The following is a 21,999-nucleotide window of genomic DNA, read 5'->3' as shown; positions in this document are numbered from 1 at the left end:
TTGTTGTTGGCATTTTCATAACACGAAGCCAATGGTTTGAGGTCATTACGCAAGTTATGTTACTACGTAGGAATAGAACATACATGTTTTTTATATTTAGTTTTTAATGACCCACTCGCAATAAAGTGACAATTTCTTTACCCGCCCCACCCAACCCACGGGCATCACTACTGAGCATGTCTGTACAAATACACATGTTCGATATCAGTGAGCTGCTGTGCTGATACTGCCCAGACAGCTGATCCACAACACAGTCAATAGTTCCGGTGCGCATCTGGTACAAATCCGTCCTGGAGTCGTCTGTTGTCTGGGTATGAATATGCGTGAACCGAGGAGATGAGTGACAGGCAAATTGTATATTTAATTAATATTAAAATTAAATATGTTAAACGGCATTTTCATCAAAACGTAAAATGTTTATCATGGTTTCTGTTAAAAGTTATTGAAGCCTTGTTTATTCACTTCATATCTTTTAAAGAAAAAAAAGCATAAAGCATCAGACTTCCTATCACCATTGCTCTTATATTTTACACATAGGTAATTGATAAGATTTTGCAGACTTTGTATACCCATTTGCACCTCTCAAAAGCCTGAAACCACATAAATCCCCCACATAACAAATCACAATTTAACCTACGATTCAACATCATTGTCATTGTTTGGAACAACTCATAATGTTGTTACACTGTTGTTTGCATTTTTGTTTGTTTTTTGAATATTGTGGCTTCCTCTCCTTTCACACCTTTACCAGTGCGGTCTCCATGAAAATGTGGGCATCACGTGCAGACCCATACCATTTAACACAACTTGGACATTAACTAAATGAAAGGCTTTCCTATTTGCAGACAATGGAGATGGCCTACAACTGTTTAACAGTTATTTCAAAAATACTGGCATCGCTGGCTTATCAAGAAATTCTGAGCCAAAGTGCCAACTAGTCTAACTAAAGACCAATAAATTTGACACAGAATGTCATCATGGTTTTCACCGTCACAATATGCAAATATCATACAGCAGCCAAAGCAAACAACATTTAAGATAAAGGATAGATTGTAAGTCAAATGTGGCCCATGAATCAGCAGCTTCTTAAAATGCTAGGAACTGAAAATTGGAACTGCATAATGATGAGATTTTTGTAATTTCCACAGTTTTAATAAATTAATCTATAATACCTAAAGAACAAAAAAAACCCATTTAAAAAAAACATTAAGAGTGCTGTCCAGACATGTGAATAAGCAATGTGGTTTAGGCAAATTAAATGTCTGTTAAGCAAATAAACTATAACATAAGAACCCCCTCACATCCCTGTTTCATGAGAAACAATACATGTTGAATCATGTTTCTAAGTTGCATTTACACTTTCCTTGTGACTTTTACTAACTGCATCTTTTTCAAAGTTTCTAGTTCATCATCTGAGTTCAGTTTAGATGGAGATTACTTATTGGGAGGACTTTTTCCAGTACATAAAGCTGAACATGCAGCACCCCTGTTCTCCCCGGAGGCCATTGAATGTTTCAGGTGAGCAAGAATATTTATTTTATCAGCTTGATTTAACAAGCTTATAATCTGGATGAAAGTTACACCTTTAAAGCCACATAACCTCAGTATTTATTGAAAACTAATGCTTCTGAGTCAACATTTAACTGCAGTTATCTACCTTAAAAATGTTTTCTGCTATAGGCAAACTTTCTCAGACTCAGGCTATCAGATGTTTCAAGTAATGAGGTTTGCTGTTGAGGAGATTAATAACTCAACCACACTGCTGCCCAATGTCTCTCTGGGTTATGAAGTTTTTGATCATTGTTCTGACATTAAGAATTTCCCTTCAGTCTTGAGTTTTATCTCACAGAATGGATCAATAAATCCTCAAGAAAAACTCAACAGCCATCAGACTAAAGTCATTGCTTTAACAGGACCATATGGAAACACAAAAACTATTACTATTGCACCACTGATCACAATGGACCTTCTACCACTGGTAAATTGTGTTTATTATTTACACTGTTATTTAATACAAAATAACAAGTATATAGCACATTTCATAAACTTGTCCCAGTGGTACCAATCTGCAGAATGTTGGTATTTAAATACATTTAATGTAATCTGTAAACACACAATTCTAAACAAGTGAAATGTACAGAAATGTAAACAAGTAATTTAATGCAAAAAAGTGGTGTAAATATAATATATGTGTGAATGTTAAGTGAAAATTATATTTTTATTAAAGGTTAATTATGGAGCTACTAGCTATACATTAAGTGATAAATTTCAGTATCCATCTTTTATAAGAACAAACCCTAGCAACAAAGACTTGATACAGATGATTATTCACATCATTCAGTGGTTTAGATGGAACTGGGTTGCTTTTCTTGGAGATCCAGACAGTGAAGAAGGCCTTCAACTGTTTAACAATTATATCAGAAATACTGGGATTTGTTTGGCTTATCAAGAGATTCTCAGTCAAAGTGCAAATTACAGTCTAACTCTTAAAAAGATTGATAAGCTTAACATCAATGTCATTGTGGTTTTCACTGTGCCACAATATGCAAAAAATATAATCAAAGCAGCCATAACAAACAACATCCGAGACAAAGTTTGGATTGCAGATGAAACATGGTCCATGAATCAACAGCTTCTAAACGAGCCAGGAATTGAGAAAATTGGGACAATTATTGGCATTACAGAGAGATTTTTGTCATTGCCTGGATTTAATAAATTCATTTATAAAACCAAAGAAAGAACTGAGGTTTATCCTAATAATAACACTGAGAGTGAAATCCACACAAAGACATGTAATCAAGATTGTGACAACTGCTCATTGGTCACCACAGAAGAAATAATAAATGAAGATCCCACATTCTCTTTTGCCATCTACGCTGCCATATACACTATAGCTCATGCATTACATAAAGTTCTGCACTGCAACATGAACCAATGCAGCAAAAATACAACAGTCAAGCCATACATGGTGAGTAAATGCATTGAAATATGTATTGAAATGTGCAACGTTTTTATACATGTTTTTATTTTTTATTTTATATTTAGTTTTTATCTTCATCTGCACCACACAACCCAGGACTCTTTACTCTCACTAAAGCCTTCCCAGAACTCTGCATTACCAGGGATTTTTTAAACAGGGGGTACCAAGCCCCCACTAAATGATTTCAACTCAATTAGTTGGCTTTTTGTTATTTTGACATTAACTAGTGCTTAAGTAGTTATTTGCAAAAGTTGGGCTTATGTTTTTCACTAAATAAGCCATTAGGGGATTCTTAATTGAAATCATGTAAAAACACCAATGAACAAAGGTAAACAAGAGTGAGATATGTTTAGAACCCCTAGTTCACTGATCACTGACCTAAAGCAAGCAGAAGTCCCAGTACAACATTATACTTTTGAATACATCAGCTCTCTGCCGGCTTGCAGATTCAGAATTACTTGTACCCATCTCATCTAGTGCATTTAGTACAATACCTTATTGGCTGAGAACAGCACAGATAGCAGGTGAGCGTACAGTCCACCTTGTGGGACATAAAGGCTTAATGGACAGTGCTGGCCCCTCCCCTTCTGCTGCAACAATTGCTTTAAACTTGTCTATAGTTCTACCTGTCGTAGAAAGTGTTCCACACAGCCCTATAAAGTCTTCATGTACCAGCAAATCAGTGTCAACATAACATAGTCACAGCACCTCCTGCTCAACACCAGAGTTATCTTTTGTCCCATCCATAATAATCGAATACTGCAAAACTGGTAGCGAACAGATCTCATCTGCAGTTGTCCTGATAATTGATGAACTCATCAAATTTATACACTCATTTTGACAACCACAAGATTTGTCCACCTGCCTCTTTACAGATAATCACCTAGTGAATGATTGATCATCTTCAGCCTTGTATTTAAAAGCTGGTCAAGGTTACCTTGATGATCTTCATGGCCCCTAAAGGCCAATCCTTGCCTCACCAAAAACATCCCGCCAACTTTGTGACCCTCTGATTTCTCATCCAGGGAAATTTTCTTAAGTGCTTTTTTTAGTTTTTAAATCCAGTACTGACAAAAGCTGGGTCTATACTCTTAGCTTGTGCTGGTTTTCTTGTCTTAAAGTATTTAGAGCAGTGAAAACACAGAACACCATCAGTACCCATACTAACATGCAGCCAGGGATACCATGATTTTTGAAATATGGTAAATGGTAAATGGACTACATTTGTATAGCACTTTTAACAGACCTATGGCCATCCAAAGCGCTTTACAATTAGCCTCACATTCACCCATTCACTCACACACTCATACACCAACGGCGGTGTCAGCCATGCAAGGCGCCAGCCAGCTCGTCGGGAGCTGCTGGGGTTAGTTGTCTTGCTTAAGGACACCTCGACACTTGGTCCAGTGGAGCCGGGGATTGAATCACCAACCTTCCGGTTTGTAGACAACCTACATGAACCACTAGGCCACTGCTGCCCCTAAATCAGGGGAAATATCAGTGTCTGGTTTTCCATCACTTGTTTTTGCCACTTAGGGTCAGGTTGATGGCTTTGTATATGTCATTATCAGGTCAACATCCACTCCCTCTGTGTTTAAGGCATGATAAACTTGATCAGCCATCTTTCCTTTTAGTAACATCTGTGACTGTTGACTTTTACGCAGAGGAATGCTTTTTTGAAACACTGCCACCTTTTAAGAGAAAGAGATGCTGCATGCAATATGAGAGAGAGGGAGAAACACTGAGCACTCCTCACTATACAATGAATTCAGTTTTTTTAAATAGTGAAAAAAGGAAATGGGAAGCATGAAAAATCTATTTGTGGCGGCCATTGTTGATACTGTTGCGGGCTGCCTAAATAAATCACTGTATGGAAAACAGTGGACTGACTGATAACATTACAGTTTGTAAACCTTGATACAGGCTTTATCATTTCTCTGAGTCATAAGAACAACAGACAATTTATTGATTTAAAACGTGCTTTACATTTCTAACTTTTGAAACCTGTTTTTCATCAATCTAGCACCCAAAACTTAGACTATAACATTATGATGATGTTGGTTTAAGCAAGCAGAGGTAGCGGATCCAAGTGCAGTGTAGTTTTATTAAAGATAACAAATATTAAACAAGCAAAACAAACAGACATAATCCAAACTAGTAATCCAAAACAGGAACAGAATAGACATTCACTCACAGGTATGTTTAATGACTGATATTATTGATGGGAAGTCTGACTCTTTTTTGTGAATCAGTTCTTTCGGACAGTTCGTTTCAAAAACTGGTTCAAAAAACGATTCACCAGTTCTTTAACGTACTTTACGTAATGACGTCATTCTCATCTAATTCTATCATCCAGAAGGGCAAAATACATTAAAAAAAAATCAAGTAAAGTTGTGTATGGTTGACTTATTTTAGTTGTCCAACTAAAGCACAAAAACTTTTAACAGAAATCATGATCAAGCTAATAACAACTTAAAATATAATCTGCACACACACACACACACACACACACACACACACACACACACACACACACACACACACACACCTAACAAATACATTTTAGTTAAAACGTTGTTTAATATAATTAGCTGTACCATGCATATTTATCATGCAAAATATTAAATAAACTTACTTTATGTCTGTCAATCATCTGTCAATCAGTAGTTCATGTAGGCTATAGTATTAGCACAGCATAAATGTCTCCATAAATGCAGCAACCTGTTCCTGACTCGTATCGCTGTATCGTGCTTTTCAGTAACACATGCGCAGTATTAATGGCTCATCAAGTCAGACACGTCTGATAGAAACCGTTCTTGATTCAGGTTTGCAGTTAATCGGTGACTCTGGAATACCAGTATGTTTGCTGCGCATGCTCAGTATCAACAAAATTCACCATGTCTCGGTTCAGTCGTCAGTGATACTGTTGGGGAGAGCTTCTACGAGTTAAGATACGGATAACTCTCTCTTAATTAGAATCGGAATGACTGTCGAGCACATCTGAAAGTGAGTAACTTGTGGATCATTGCTCTTTTTAAACGATTCAGTCCGAATAGGTGTACTGATTCAAGTCGTTCACTGAAAAGAACTGGTTCAAATGAACGATTCGTTCACGAACTGGACATCACTAACTGACATCAGACAATGCAAACACTGGGGTTAAATACACAGAGTAATTAGGGATAAAAGATACACCTGGGTAACAATCAGCACACAGACCAATAAACAAAAGAACTAATAGACAGTGGCGGAACTAGAATTTTTTTAATGGGGTGGCCAAAGCTACTTTAGGGGGTCCATAGTCCATAAAATAAAATGACGTGTAACCATTTATCAAGAAAGCATAAATGAATCTTTTGATCGCATTAGATGTAAACATAATAAGGGTGAATTTTAAATATTTCTACTGTATTTCTTACATCTGATTTATTGTCTGTTAAAGGGATTCACCCAAAAATGAAAATTCTGTCATTTACTCACCCTTATGTTGTTCTAAACCTGTAGTTTATTTTAATAAACACAAAAGAAGATATTTTGATAAATGATGGTAAGCACACAATTAATGGTATATCCATTGAATTCCATCATGTTGTTTGTATTCCTACAATGGAAGTCAATGGTTAACAGCTGTGTGCATACCATCATTTATCAAAATATTTTCATTTTGTGAACTATCCCTTTAATGAAGCAAAAGATCAGGAAATCTAAACTCCATGATAAACTTTAAACTTACTTCAAATAGCAGAGCTCAACACAAAGGATGTTTGGATTCATCTTTATTTAAGATAGAGAAGATGCAAAAGTTTTCTTTTTTCTTTTGATATTTAATTAACTTTAATGACAGAGAGACTTCAACAAGTTAGGCTAAGACCGAATGCAATAAAATGTTTATTCGTTTAAGACGTACAGTAACCAAATGTTTAGTATGAAAATCACCAAGACAGCTATTTTGACATATGAGCATTTGTTTGTTAAGCCAAAAAGACGCGAACATGAAGTCTTTTAAGCTCTGGCTGTGCTATCGGATATGCGCATCGCGCTTTCAAGTTCAATGTGGCAATCCAGTCGAATTAACAATCATACAGTAGCCTATAAAGATGTAAAATCTGGCTGGACGTCCACTGGAGGTCTCTTCAGTCTGGGTCCTTAACGGTTTCATGCCCTAGAATGACCCTAGAATGAGTTTTGTCACCAGGTCTGCTCGGATGCTTTCATCAGAAGATCCTAATCTCCTGATAACACACATTTCCAGACCTATTGACTCTCTCTCTGGCTGTTTTATTGTGCCAATCTAAGCAAATTAACACCTCAAAGCAAACTTCAAACCTTGAGCAGAGACGAAGCAGCCATGACACAAAAATGTGTCTGTCTCACAGCTAAGACCAAAATAAATTGGTGTAAATTGTATATATTATATATCCTTGTATTGCATGTTTGTATCTGTAATGAACCACTTTCTTGTAACACTATAGGGATGCTTTGTTCATCTTAGCATGTCTCATAATTCACATTCATGAGATTACTATTTGATGTGTGTTTCAAACCATACCTTGTTTACACTCTTAATAATCCCCTTTTCCTTTCCTGATCAATGATGTGCATCATCTTACCATAACTGATATCAAACTTGTTAAATATGAATCCAAATTATTATTTAACAAAATCTTTAGCATAGTCCATCTATGCAAATGAGTCTGGTAAAACAAAGACAAAGTTTTCCTACTCTTATCAACACCCTTTTGGATTGGTCATCTGAACTTCAAGGGGTTGGTCTAAACCATGGTTATTATCGTAAACGAAAACTATCACGAAAACTGAAACTATTAGTGAAAAAACATTTTCGTTAACTGAAATAAAATAAAAACGGAGGTTTCTAAAAAAAACTAAAACTAAACTATAACTATAATGTGGACCTGTAAAACTAACTAAAACTAACTAAAATTTAGGAAAACAAAACTTGCGTTTTCGTTTTTTAAATGTTATTGGATCAGCAGTTGAACACGGAGTCACCCATATTACCGGATCATAAGCAAATGAGCAGACGTTGCTGAATCATTAATGACCAATAGGTGGCAGTCTATTAGAACTCCTGACCTGCACAGCAGGGTCACGTGATGTGTATGACGCTGTCAGGGCACTGGATCCCTGCCCCCGAGCCAACAGTTCGGTTCAGAAAACATCATCTTGTTGCTAACGGCTAGTTTAGTAAGACAATTTGTTTCTGCTGGCAAACCATTACAATAACTGAAGAAGGCTTAATTATATCTACACGGAAGCATTAAAACGTTAAATATGGCTGAAAACGCTAACACCAACCACTTGCTTGGCAGTGTTAGCTGACGCTTTTTGGTTGCTATGATACAGAATGTCCGCTTAACTAATCTGAAACTATTATATGCCTTTGCGGATAATCAACAAATAATATTATATATTAATATTTAGTCAACGAATAAGCATTTTATGTTAGTACAGCGATCTCTTCTGGTACAGAAATGGACACTCATAGGCAGAACATTAAACTTTGCATTGATTTTCAGTTGTTGTGCACAGACATAAGTTTGTACAAGTAAGATGTGCTGAACTAAATTTAATGTGCTGAAATAAACATATGCTGGGTTGTTTCAATGCAATGCTGGGTTGTTTTAACTCATGTTTGTGTTAACAACCCAGCATATGATTATTTATAACCAAACATGTATATTTATACATGTATATTATATTTACCCAAATAACACAACAGAATTTAGAGTGTTGGTTGGTGTGGTATTTGTCCCGGCCTTTGACTGATAGTACTAAATAAACAAAACTTTTTTTAAATCCTCTTATTCTCATCGTATTTTCAACATTTCCAGATTTGGCAAGGTGTATGTACACAACCATGATATTATGCTAAAGACTAAAACTATACTAAAACTAAATAAAAACTAAAAGTAATGATTTTTGAAAAATAGAAACGAAATCAAAACTATTTATGCACCACTAAAAATAACTAAAACTAAACTGAAATAAAATAACACATTACAAAACGAAATAAAAATAAAAACTAATATTTTTTTTAAAACTATAATAACCCTGGTCTAAACTCAGGTTAAGAGGCCCGCACCCCAATTCATCGATGCTCATCAGCACACAGTTGGCCTACAGTTCTCGACGACACGCCATTCACGGCGTGGAGCTGAGCTCCCAGCTCAGCTCCCAGCTCAGCTTCCTGCTGTGAGACCCCTATCCTTCTATTTTCACGGGCACCTTGACACTTGGACAAACTTTAACAAATTGGACAAATTAATCGCCACAGATTAACCAGACAGATGGATTAACCCAAAAAGGAACAACTCCTACGGACACCTCCAAGGACTCCGTCACGTGACCACAAACTCAGGAACTCTCTTCCTCGCATACGCGCCCATACAGCTGGACGTACACACGTGCCTCACAAAAGCCAAACGCAAGAATCGCTTGTTCATTCGCTGTAAAAAGTTATTGCCCCTTTTAATTAAGGTGATTCTTAGAGTTGATGATTTGTGCAGAAGTTAAGTCTATAGTGATATTGCCCTTCTTTTACTCTCTCTCTCTCTCTCTCTCTCTCTCTCTTAAAGGGATAGTTCGGCCAAAAACGATATTAAACCCATGATTTACTCACCCCCAAGCTGTCCGAGTTGCATATGTCCATCGTTTTTCAGACAAACACATTTTCGGATATTTTAGAAAATATTTTATATATTTCAGCTGATTAAATGTAATGTTACGGGGTCCAGCAATAGTCCACGACCTTCAAGTCCAAAAAAAGTGCGTCCATCCTTCACAAATTATAATTTGTGAAGGATGGACGCACTTTTTTTGGACTTGAAGGTCGTGGACTATTGCTGGACCCCGTAACATTACATTTAATCAACAGAAAGATCTAAAATATTTTCTAAAATATCCGAAAATGTGTTTGTCTGAAAAACGATGGACATATGCAACTCGGACAGCTTGGGGGTGAGTAAATCATGGGTTTAATATCGTTTTTGGCCGAACTATCCCTTTAATTTTCCATTCTTTCTCTTTCATATATGTTTCTTGTTTGTTGTTTGTATGTATAGTTAGTCTTGTGTGTTTTTGTAGTGTAACGTAGTTTAATAAACCGGTTTTGCATTTCACAATTGAATTGTTTCTGTGTTCAATGCTCATGAAATAAATGTCACTTAATCTGCCGTTAAGATCTTAAAGCTACATGCTTAAAAATACTTTATAGCAGTAAGAATGTTATTTTCTAAAGGCCACGGAATTAACTTCTTAAATGTACAATTATGAGTATTTGCTGGACAAATACATTAATTAATTGTTATTATTATTCTGCTAAATCAGTTTAAAATCTTAATAATTTGTATAATATCATATATTATAATATTCATCATGTTTGTTTTTAACAATGTGCTGCGCTCCCGCACGTCGAAAATAAACATAGCGATTAAGTGAAAGTAGCGCATTAAATTTGGGGTGGCACATGGGGTGGCTGGTGACATGACAAGGGTGTCCAGTGCCACCCTGGACACCCCTCTGGCTCCGCCACTGCTAATAGAGAGTACAAAAATGGACGACACAGACAGAACTTCATAATAGAAGTACTAGACAGGGAGACACAAAACAGAATCATGACAAACATCAGTGTTGAAAGTATTAATATGGACATTAAGAAGGAGCAAGCTATCCCACCCATCCACAGTTAAATAACTCCAGCAATTCCTGCTTCTCTTTCAGTACTTCATCCTGAATTACAGCAGCTTACTGTAACCTTGCACATCAAGGGCAAGCCCTAAGTTTCTGTCCTGAAACTCTGAAGCTGCTCAAAATTTCAGCAACTTGTAGGTTTTCTCTCTAGCTTCTATTTGAATACACCCTGGATCCTGAGAAATCATACTGTTGAAGTTAATGCTCCTATTGCCAGTGTCAGAGCCATCCTGTCCTGGTAGCATAGGATACCACCTGTCTCCATCTATGTAACGCCTTCTACAGAGCAGAATTATAACATTGGGTACTGGGAGTTACTCGCAATCAGACTTGCCTTGTAGGAGTGAAGACATTGGCTGTAGAAAGCCTGTGTAGTTATTTTGACATGGGCACAAATTAATTTAATGATTTTCACATAGGCAACAATTGGTTAGTATGCCATACACAGGACACTAGAGGTTTCACCTCAAGTGTGTGTGCGTGTGTGTGTCAGATGACCCCTCCCTCCTCTACTTCAGGGCACCAGCTAAAGAATTTTGTCACAGGTCGGAGCGGACCACCAATGCTGTGAGTCGCGCTCCTCCCTCTATTTCCACCTCGAGGAGTTCCCGAAACACCCCAATGAACAGACAGACGAGAGCGCTAAAATTTAACTAGCTTTATTAAGTTAAAAAGGGAAAAGGGAGGGGGAATTAAAATTATTTAAAAGGTTCTGTGGCTGGAGGATACAGAGTGCAGCTCGGGACACCGGCATCACTTCCTTAACGTGTGGGTGGGAGGTACAGGTAATTACATGGGAGTAGGGCTGGGACGGTTGTAATTACCACCGCACCAGTCAACCGGCGGTCGGTAAATGCACCCCTCGGTGGTGTGCACCGCACAAATTTTGAAAAATATAAAGTACAATCTCGCCCAGTGAGATGTCGTCAGGTTCATGTTAACCCAAACAGCCTGCAGACGTGGAGTTAATGCGCTAATTTGCAAGGGAAGGCAACCGATATCAGTGATGACCCACTGGCTTGGGGGCAGAACAATGAGAAAAGATATACGCCGTTTCTCAATCCGAAGACTGTAGCCTCCAGAGGTCGAATTTGCAAGCTGCATACGTCATCAAGACTTATAACATTAACAATTATAAAGTTGACTATAATTCTTTGTTAATCATACATTGTTGTAATATGCTTATGACTTACAAATGTCTGAATATAATAAACCAGGCTTGATGACATATACAGCAGCGACCTCTGGGGGCTGCAGCCTTCAGATTGAGAAACGTCTGTTCTCTCTTGGGCACAAAAAAGTATCAATCTGCGCTACCAGTACACCATCAGAACGCGTTTTCAGCGCTTCTGGAAACATTATAACCCCAAAAAGGTTTCTCACATGTTGTTTCATGAGTGGAAGTGTTACAATAAACACGCAGAAATGCACAGATCTCCTGTGTGCTCCGGGGCTCAGCTCGAGCAGCCACCGAAATTGCCAAGCACATACGCTTTACGTGACCGCGCCGCTTCCCTCCTCTTCAAAGCACGTGGACGCTTCAGAGCGTATTTTGTTGCTAAATAACCTTAGCATTGCTTGACGCTGTGACGAGCACCCACTGGCGGAGAAAGAATTTGCTGCCTATAAACACGCACGCTTGTTAGGAACTGTATATCTGATCATCGTTTACATTTTTATATTTCAAAATATATGTATGCATTATGTATAAGACCTATATGCATCAATGTGCACGTGCACATACGTCCCCCCCCACACGCACACACAAAATCAATCTATAACCACCGTGGTGAATTTGTGCATTAATTCAATTCAATTTTATTTATATAGCGCTTTTCACAATTTGGTAATTGTATCAAAGCAGCTTTACATAATAGATGCAGTGAAAAGCACAGAAAATCGACAGATAGCATAACATAATATACGATAGCACAAGCAGCTAAATTTGCTGCGGCTATAAATCAACATTATAAGCAAACGTATTACTAATGTAACGTATAGAAGTTAAGGTAGCCAAAACAGTTTGGCCCAATAATGGCCCAAATCCGGCAGGCCAGAAAAAAAAACACGGCCCAGTTCCGGCTGCCAGAAAAGGGCCAACTCTGGGATGAATGACGCCCCAGAATCGGCCCAAGTACACTGGCCCATGTCCGGGTGCCTAAAGTGAGCCGGCACTGCCAGCACAGTGCCAGAATCACGCCAGCTAAAACTGTATACTCAGCCAAAACTGGCCAATGTCCGGGTGCTTAATGTCAGCCGACACTGCCAGCAAAGTGCCAGAATCATGCCAGGTTAAACTGTACACTCAGACGAAACTAGCCCGAATTTTTTTTTTAAGTGTTTTTTCCACAAAACAATACTTTATAACCTTAGCCCTTAAGATGGCATGTACTTATCCCTTCTTAAAAAAACTTTTATTATAAAAAAAGTTAAACTGCACATTAGAAGTTCTATCCTCAATGTTTGTGATGCTTTTAATGTGTTAAGTGTCACACTTTACTGTAGGTGTTTAAAAAAGAAAGAAAAATATACAGTATGTTTACATGTTTATTTGAAACATAACATTACATTAATAAAACATTAATAAACATCTGGACACTCCTCAAGTGTACCCTAAAAGAAGGAAAGACTGAGAGAAAAGAGATAAGAGGGGGAACAGAAAATGACTCATGGTTACTTCATCAGATAGACTGAAGGCATTAATGTTAAATTGGGTAAATGTTAAAGGAATAGTTCACCCTAAAATAAAAATTCTGTCATCATTTACTCATCCTCATGTTGTTTTAAAGGTAGGGTAACAGATTTGATCCTGAAAGATTTTTAGTTATGCTGGTTAAGAGGCTGTTTACACTTGGTATTAAGATGCGTGTTCACGTGCGCTCACCTCCTGTCTGTAAACAGCAAGAAAAGTAGAGATCGACCGATATATCTGTTTTCCGATATTTTCCCCGATATTTGAGCATTTTCCGATGATCGGATATCGGTTTTGTAATATCGGATTGACCGATAAACGAGAGAATTGAGAATTGCGCGCCGGACGCATCCTGAGGAGAGGAGCTCACAGCAGCAGAAGCAGCGTGCACAGCACATATGACGGCGGAGTGACGCGACTTCATTAAAAGGTCTTTGAGTATACTTACTTTGCATATGAGGCATTTATAACACATCTTATTTGTGCATTAATGCATGTTATGTTAAATAAGCTGATATATTAAAAGCAATGTTTGCAGCTTGTCCAAGAATAGAGACGAACTCACAGAGTCACGCTGGCTGATCCATAAAATCCGGTCCCAATAACGACGTAGCTTTGCATGAATAAAACAGCCATAAAATATTAATTTTTCTGACATCAAATAACATTACCAGTTAAGAAATTCAGTGATATATAAGCCGTTTTGATTGTTACTTTCCTGAATGTAGTATTCCAGTCAGTGATATTATTTGTAAAATCTCTTTGCTAACTACTGGTTGGATTGCTGAAGGCTCAGGTTGCTGGTCAAAACAACGATATTATATCCCAGAAAAGAGACTTAATCCACCTGTTTTACTCTATAAACTATGTATAACAAGCAGCCAACTCTGCTATACTTTTCTCTCTCTCCCACTCTGTAACCTGGCAACCGGAGCGCGAACTTTGGATCAGTCTATTTCTGACGAAATGATAGGGGTGTTTGGAATGGTCCATGTATTGGGAATATAGTTTCTACATGATTCATTAAATTAATATTATTCTTCACTCTTTCAGACCCCTCTATTTATGACTTTGTATGCAAAGAGGAAGTGATTGTGATGATTATTATTATTATTATTATTATTATTATAAGGGTTTGTTCAGTTCAGTAGTTTTGTAGTAATTATGTCAAAAACAGAAGTATAACAGTTAATAAAAATCGGTTCAGCATATCGGTTATCGGGCACATAAGCATCCAAATATTTGTTATCGGCATCGGTTTAAAAAAATGAGTATCGGTCGATCTCTAAAGAAAAGCAAACTTTTCTGCTGAATTGACAACCTGTACAGGAGCCACAAAACGAAAGGCATCTTTTATAACAACAACAGCAAAAACTGCCTGGATCAGCAAGAGCAAAAACCCAAATTAACATCTGTAACTTTACTGCTTTAGCACGAGATGCAAACAGCTGCAGGAGGCAAAGGGTCTGAAAGGGTCTGAAAGGGTCGTTGTTTATTTTGGTAAGGTAGGTACGCGATATGTTTGTACTGAGATGAATTCAGATATTCTACTTTGATGAAACATTGTGTTGCTTATGAAATTTGTGTTCGTTTACGGATTAGCATAACGATATAGTTACTACGTCTACACAAGCGAACGTGTGCTTAAAGTAATTCTGATGTAAACCAGTTGTTTATGTTGGTTATTTTGGAAGTGTTATTCACTTTGTACTGCAAAGTTTTCTCACTGGTGAATGAGACATGAAATGTGACCGTCTGATCTGTGCATGTTCATGTGTTTTGAAAGAGGCGTGACTTTGGATGGCGATTTGACTTAAGGGTGGGATCGTGATTTCATTACTAGGCGGCTACCGTTAGCATTTTTCAAAATGTGTTACCCTACCTTTAAACCTGTATGAATTTTTTCTGATGAACACAAAAGAAGATATTTAGAGTAATGATGGTAAACACACAGCAGATTGTAACCATTGACTTCCATAGAAGGAATAAAAAAATATGATGGAATTTAATGGGTACCGTCACCTGTGTGCTAACCATCATTTATCAAAATATTTTCTTCATCATATATCACAATACTTTCAAAATACTTTTTCCTACTATGGAAGTCAATGGTTACAATGTGCTGTGTTTTTACCATCATTACGCAAAACATCTTAATTTGTGTTCATCAGAAAAAATCATGCAGATTTAGAACAACATGAGGATGAGTAAATGATGAAAGAATATCTATTGAACTATCCCTTTAACAACAATTGAAATACCTTGAATTTGCTTGTTTTCAGGCCCGCTCTCTTATTCTTTTTGCATCTCTGTCAGATGCAAGCTGCAGAAGTTTTTACGAACTTTTCTACTTCACCATCTGGTGCACGAACAGTAGTTGAATTTCTTCTGACAGATTCTTGAAAAGAAACAAAATTATTTAATTAGGTAAATGCAAGCATGTTAGTTTAACCCTGGAGAACCCAAGAACCCTTCTCTTAGAATCAATTAACATTGGCCATATTTTACCCGTGGGTTCTCCAGGGTTAAATGTTACCTACAAGCTATTCTGCTTCAAAAACATTGACAGGTACTTTAGGTTGGAAGACTTATAGCTTCATAGATTAACATTGTAATGGCTTTATATACAGTGGCAAGAAAAAGTAGTTTTTCTAAAAGTAAGTTTTCTGAACAAATTTGTCATAAAATGCGATCTAAACTTTATCTAAGTAAAGGGCATTGATAAACATAATGGGGCGGTTTCCCGGACCAGGATTAGCTTAATCCAGAACTAGGCCTTAGTTTAATTAGGAAATATAATTTTAACATATGTTTTAACAAACATGCCTTACTAAAAACATTACCTGTGTGCATTTTGAGGTAAAACAAAGGGCACTGATGTATTTTAAGATATGTAAGTGTAAGTTGTTTTCAGTTTGGAGAGCTCTTAAAACTGTTTAAGTCTAGGACTAGTCTAATCCCTGTCCGGGAAACCGCCCCAATGTGTCTAAAAATAATTACACAAAAACATTCTGATCTTTCATGTCTTTATTGAGAACTACCAAAAAACATCTTAGTGCTTGTGAAAAAAATGTGAACCCTTAATTGAATGACCTCAAAAAAGCCAATTGGAGTCAGGTTTTAGCACAGCTATGGCCCTATTGGTTTTTCCCCAGATTCAGTTAAATTTTTTCTCAAATTCCGTGTTTTTCGTTTTATTCTGGATTCTGGTTAAATTAAATTTCAGTAATCAAAAAGCACATCTTATCAACTGAAAACATAACAGAAAATTAGCAGATCCACCACTGCAGTGAATATACTGTACTGTATGAGTGTGCGACTGTGCGTTTCCACAAGGTGACGTGCCTGTTTACCAGCATGTATAGCTCGTATATGGTTCTCAAGACACGAGGGCTCACGAAGTTTTCTTTCTTGTTAAAGTGAACATAAACGGCTGTATGTTTATTAGTATATTGAAGCAGTGCCGTCTTAAAGCTGTCTTGGGTGTTCAAAGCTGTCTTGAGTGTTCAATGTTCATTACACAAAAAAAATGAAAACCCCTCACTACTATTAACTGAATAAATTTCGCAGCTGCACATTTAATCCATACAGTGAGGACTGTGCAGTGTTTTATTTGTATTTATTGTTAAGGTTCATGTTAAAATCATGTTGACAGACAATTTCATAACTAATATATTTACATTTAATACAGATGCCTGAAAAGTAAAACAAGATGAGTATAGTATTATGATTAAGAGGAAATATTAAAAATTTGGTTGCTTTTCAGTAGCATTGTTGTAGTGACAGCCAAAATACATTGGCCTATATGTAACACACATGAGTAGTACAAAGTCCATTTCCTACTTTGCAAACTCGACACAACAACAAAAAAACTAAACAAAAATGAGTGGAAGTGGCAACGAATATCCAAAGATGATAAATTGTGGACAAAAAGGTAGCACGAATTCCTTTATATGGAAGTGGTTTGGCTAGCTAAAAAACTGACGAAGGGCAGATTAAAATATAAATGAACCCTCTTATTTTTGTGGCTTCAGTCATTGTTGGCATACTGTTTTAAAGCTGGAAGCATTAACAACTTACATCGAAATATATATCATTATCGTTCAATATGGATTTTTGCCATATTGCCCAGCCCTAGGCCGATGTATTTTGGCTGTCACTACAACAATGCTACTGACAAGCAACCAAATGTTTTGTTTTTTTTATCATAACACTATATTCATCTTGTTTTACTTTTCAGGCAGCTGTATTAAATGTAAAAATATTAGTTATTAGAATCTATGATTTAACATTAGCAATAAATACACACAAAACACTGCACAGTCCTCACTGTATGAATTAAATGTGCAGCTGCAAAAGTTGTTCAGTTAAGAAAAGTGAGTGATTTTCATTTTTGGGTGTAAAGAACATTTCTGACACAGAAAGCAGTAGGCTACTGTCACTTTAAGACCCAGAACAGCTTTAAGACTGCACTGCTTTAATATACTGATACTGACACATCTAGCTGTTTATGTTCACTTAAACAAGAAAGAAAACTTAGTTTAGTGATCACGCATGTGTTGACTGCGCGCTGTGTGCGTGCTTCGCGAGCCCTCATGTCTGAGGAACAGATGTCAAGCGTGCGCGTTGTGGGAACGCTGAGTTGCACACTCATACAGAACAGTATATTCAATGCAGTGGTGGAGCTGCTACTTTTCTTCATTTTTTCTAAATTTGTGAATGTCCTGTAAATAATATATACTTTTTAAAGCGGTACGGATGTGTGCGTGGGCAAGGCGGACATGGAAAGAAAGTATACTGTACCTTTTCTGTCTGTTCTGTTCCAGCCTTTATTGGAACCTGCTAGTGCTCTGAAAAACACATGAAAGATCTGAATTTCTTGTGTAATAATTTTTAGACACATTATGTTATTTATGTATATTTATTCAGAAAACCATTACATTTACTTGCTAATGTATATATACATAAACATACAATACATATATAATATTGATGGCTCTTGCTTCGTTCTGAAACCCTAGATGGCAGTTTTCTTATCCTCGAACAAACTGTCATCACAAGGGCCATGTTTACATGCACAAAATTTTGTCAATCCGACTGAATTTAATCCGATGAAAGGTTACAACAATACAGTTTACATGCACCCTAAACATGTTTAAATGTTTGCACCTCAAAATGTTTGTTTTCATGTACATTTTATATAAACCGAACATCTGTGCAAGCGCACAGCCAGGGTTGGCAGCTTCACATATCAAAATCATCCCCATGGACATTCAAAATTAGCCCAAAAGCATCCCAATGACTTATCACAGCCCAAATACCAATAACTAATGAACAAAATCCTTTCATATCTGACCCGCAGAAAAAACAACTCACAAAGACAGTTTAAACAGTAGCCCAAATCTGAACGAAAAAAAGAGAGGACTTGGCAATGCCACCCCAAAGCCAAACCAAAGCAAATAAGAGGTAAATATACGACGTGAACTTGAGCACAAATTTTCTGTGCACATGCACAATGTATTTTTGCATCCGACAAAATACTTCGATTCACGCATTTACATGCATACTTTTCTCCTGCTGATCGGATCACAGATTGGACTACACCACCCCTTTCAATACGATTCAAATTTGCATCCAATCTACCTCAATCGTATTGATTAAGGTTTTTACATGACGACTTTTTAATACGATTGAGCCATCAATACGATTACAAACTGATTAATTGGTTGCATGTAAACATAGCTACTAGAAACATAAGTACTAGAATAAGGGCACACCACTAAGGTAAAAAAAAACGGTTACATGCCCAATTGTGCCAGTGTTGTATTATCGAGAAAGTTCCTTATTATTTTTATACCTTTTTAAGCCTTGCCTATTTAAAATTGTAATATTTGCAAGATGCAGCAAAAGAGAACTCAATTTGGTTTTTAAGGGTTGTTTTGAGATTTTCAATTATATAAAAAAGTAAGTTTTCCTTACTCTTAATCACACACATCCACAGATAATTGTGTTTTCTCTACCATTATACTTATTTTTCAAAATGACTGCAAATGCCAAATCCATAAACTGGAATTGTGATCTAATAAAATATCTTGTTATTATAGTTTACATAACAACGTTTACATATCAAAGTTTAGTTTAGACTACTTAATGTAAAGACTTTTTAAAGACTTGTTATTTGTAATATATATTTGTAGCCCTAAACGAATCCCTATCATACTTCTGGCCCCAATTGACCCCTCAGACAGTCCTGACATTAACAATGCAACAAAACTGATTCCCAAGAAATATCCATGCCCCGTCCAATATTGTACTTTTACTTACATTAATTCTTCAAATGAATTCTGTCCAAACTGATGATCTTGAGAAATCTAAATGTGAAAAAAACAATCACAATAAGTTGTTAAGTTGTATAACAGACAGACAGATCATAGATACAAAATGTTGAGTAATAATTACATAATTAAGGTTCACTCATTTTCTACAAAGTATCTTTCAATAGATGAAATCGGTTATAATGTTGTGCAACAGTGAGGTGGAAATATTTTTACTGCAGGTGCACTTTAAGTAAAGAAGTTTAACTACCAGCTGTGTCCTGTAGCTGCAATGCTCTCTATTCTGTGAAATTTAAATGTTTTCTGTACCAGACAAAGTTATCCCTTGGTAAAAAAAAATTACCTCGGTCAGCTGTATAATAGCGGAACTGGCTGAGGTGGCTAAGAGTGTTTAGCAGAATAGCTTCACGATCCCTCAGTTACTCCCGCCTGCTGCATAGACTGCTGAGGCAAATCCTCAGACCAGTTTTATGAGTTGCGAAATATTATTTGTTTGTTATGCTAAACGAAATATTACTGTTTAGGTAAGTTCATTAAACTGAGCAGAGTTCATTTCTTATGTCCGAATTCTCCTTGTCAGATAAATTATAAAAATCGATTTTCTACTCAAATTTATCTAGAAAGACTTCAGTATTTTAATAATAAATTCAAATGCTAATTTACATATTTGTTGAAGTGGGATTGTGGTCATTTAAAAAATTACGTATATTATATCAGTCACACCAGTTTGTCCTTCTTTTAAATGAAGTTTACATATATCTAATATGTGCAGAGTATAAATATTTTAAGCATTAAAATTATGTTAAATAACTTTTCAAAAAGTCTTACCTCAGAGAAATTGCAGCAGACTTCATGCAGCTACAACCGTTAAAGCCCGGTAAATGTCGTCACTAGATGTCGCAGCTAGTGCGCATGTCTTGAAACAGCAGCAGTTCTTTTTCCAAAATAAAAGTTCCTTTAACCAGCTTTAATTGTCTAAAAATTGTAATCGATAAATTATAAATAGATCAATCTTTATGATCAAATTAGTTCAAATTCTGGAAAAGGGCTGAAAAATTGTAGTTGTAATAAAGTAAACAAATTGACAAGCTTTACAGCTTATAAAATGTTTTTATAAAATCTCAATTTAGTATTTGACCATTAATTAATACAATATGTGTTTGTTGAAATATTACATACATAGAAAATATTTCAGTATAAACTTAATAGCCCAGATACTTACATTCAATAGGCTAATGGCACTTTATGCCTCTAAAACCTATTCTTAACATTAAAATATGCTTCTCCCCTTCCCTTATTTTATTAGGGAAACATTTCTGAGCTTAACTTTTCCTCACACTACTTTTCACTTATTGACTACCATTAATCAGGAAAACTAAAAACAATTATCAAAACATTAAATAGAAACAATTATATGCATATCAATTGTTAAATTACTATATTTTTATTAAAACAAACGTGAAATGTGAAAGCCAATATGTGGAAAATATGCCATTTGTCAGCCAAAATCGGACCAAATCCGCATATCCACAGCCTAGCCGAATCTGGCAACTTTTGCTGGGCCAGTGCTGGCTTAATGCTGGTAAGCCGCAGCCAGAACACAGCCGTGTGCGCCGACACTCAGCCGGATCTGGTCCGAATGCACTGGCTACCTGGGGTATAGAAGTTAAGCCCAAAAAGTCTGCCTCCCCGGGTTGAAAAACCCCCTAGGAGAAAAAAACCCCGGAATTTTAGCCGGGGAAGTAAAAAAAAGTCCTAGGAGGAAAAAACCCTTGGGAGATATATATATATATATATATACATTGAAACGGAAGGAGATTAAGCGGAGATTAAACGGGTTCTGCCGGTGGTCTTTGGTCAGGCATCAGCTGGACATCACGTTGAAGAACAGCCAGTAGATCAGAGGTGTGCCGACTTTCACATTTACCGGAACTGGATCTGGATCTGTTTGTCTTATTGTCCTTGTGATCGAGGACGAGACAGGGAGAGAGAAACAAAATCTTATTAGCGTAGGGGCCGTTCACATAAAAAGCAGGTGTCACACAGTAATGTGGTTTTAGTCAGCTCGGTTCCGGGCAGGCTAACTATTGCTGGTTAAGTGTATTACATATAGTTGATGATTTTAGAACAGAAACAGAACTCGTTTGACTAAGGCCAGAGGCCCCACTGCCGTCGTTAATACTAACGTACAGTGGCAAGCTGTTCTGTATGACATACTATTTTTAAGGCCATGGGAAAAGGCCAAAATTGCAAACCGACCATATTTGGCAATTAAGACTCAA

At 36.7% G+C, this 21,999-nt stretch overlaps 1 protein-coding gene and 1 long non-coding RNA gene across 3 annotated transcripts in view; one reads left to right on the top strand and one right to left on the bottom strand.

Annotated features, from left to right (window-relative positions):
* Positions 1-1,336: 1,336 nt before the first annotated feature.
* The window catches only part of LOC135729890 (taste receptor type 1 member 1-like), a 43,035-nt gene continuing 22,372 nt past the window's right edge, over positions 1,337-21,999 (top strand). The window contains exons 1-3 of the mRNA XM_065247782.1: positions 1,337-1,518; positions 1,681-1,978; positions 2,228-2,968. Of these exons, the coding sequence (XP_065103854.1) occupies positions 1,337-1,518; positions 1,681-1,978; positions 2,228-2,968 (1,221 nt within the window). The remainder of the gene's footprint in view (positions 1,519-1,680; positions 1,979-2,227; positions 2,969-21,999) is intronic.
* On the bottom strand, positions 13,176-20,774 carry LOC135729891 (uncharacterized). 2 transcript variants are annotated; one of them, XR_010525786.2, is made up of 5 exons: positions 20,546-20,764; positions 19,707-19,753; positions 18,186-18,232; positions 15,644-15,780; positions 13,176-13,319 (listed from the first exon to the last, which is right to left on the bottom strand). It is a non-coding gene; the product is annotated as an uncharacterized lncRNA (long non-coding RNA). The 2 variants fall into 2 exon arrangements; XR_012337970.1 differs by having other exon boundaries at positions 13,180-13,303; positions 20,546-20,774.

Source organism: Paramisgurnus dabryanus, chromosome 11 (genome assembly GCF_030506205.2).
Source record: "Paramisgurnus dabryanus chromosome 11, PD_genome_1.1, whole genome shotgun sequence".
Lineage (NCBI taxonomy): Eukaryota > Metazoa > Chordata > Actinopteri > Cypriniformes > Cobitidae > Paramisgurnus > Paramisgurnus dabryanus.
Note: the sequence above shows the minus strand (reverse complement) of the source record. Positions and strands in the feature narration are given on the sequence as shown.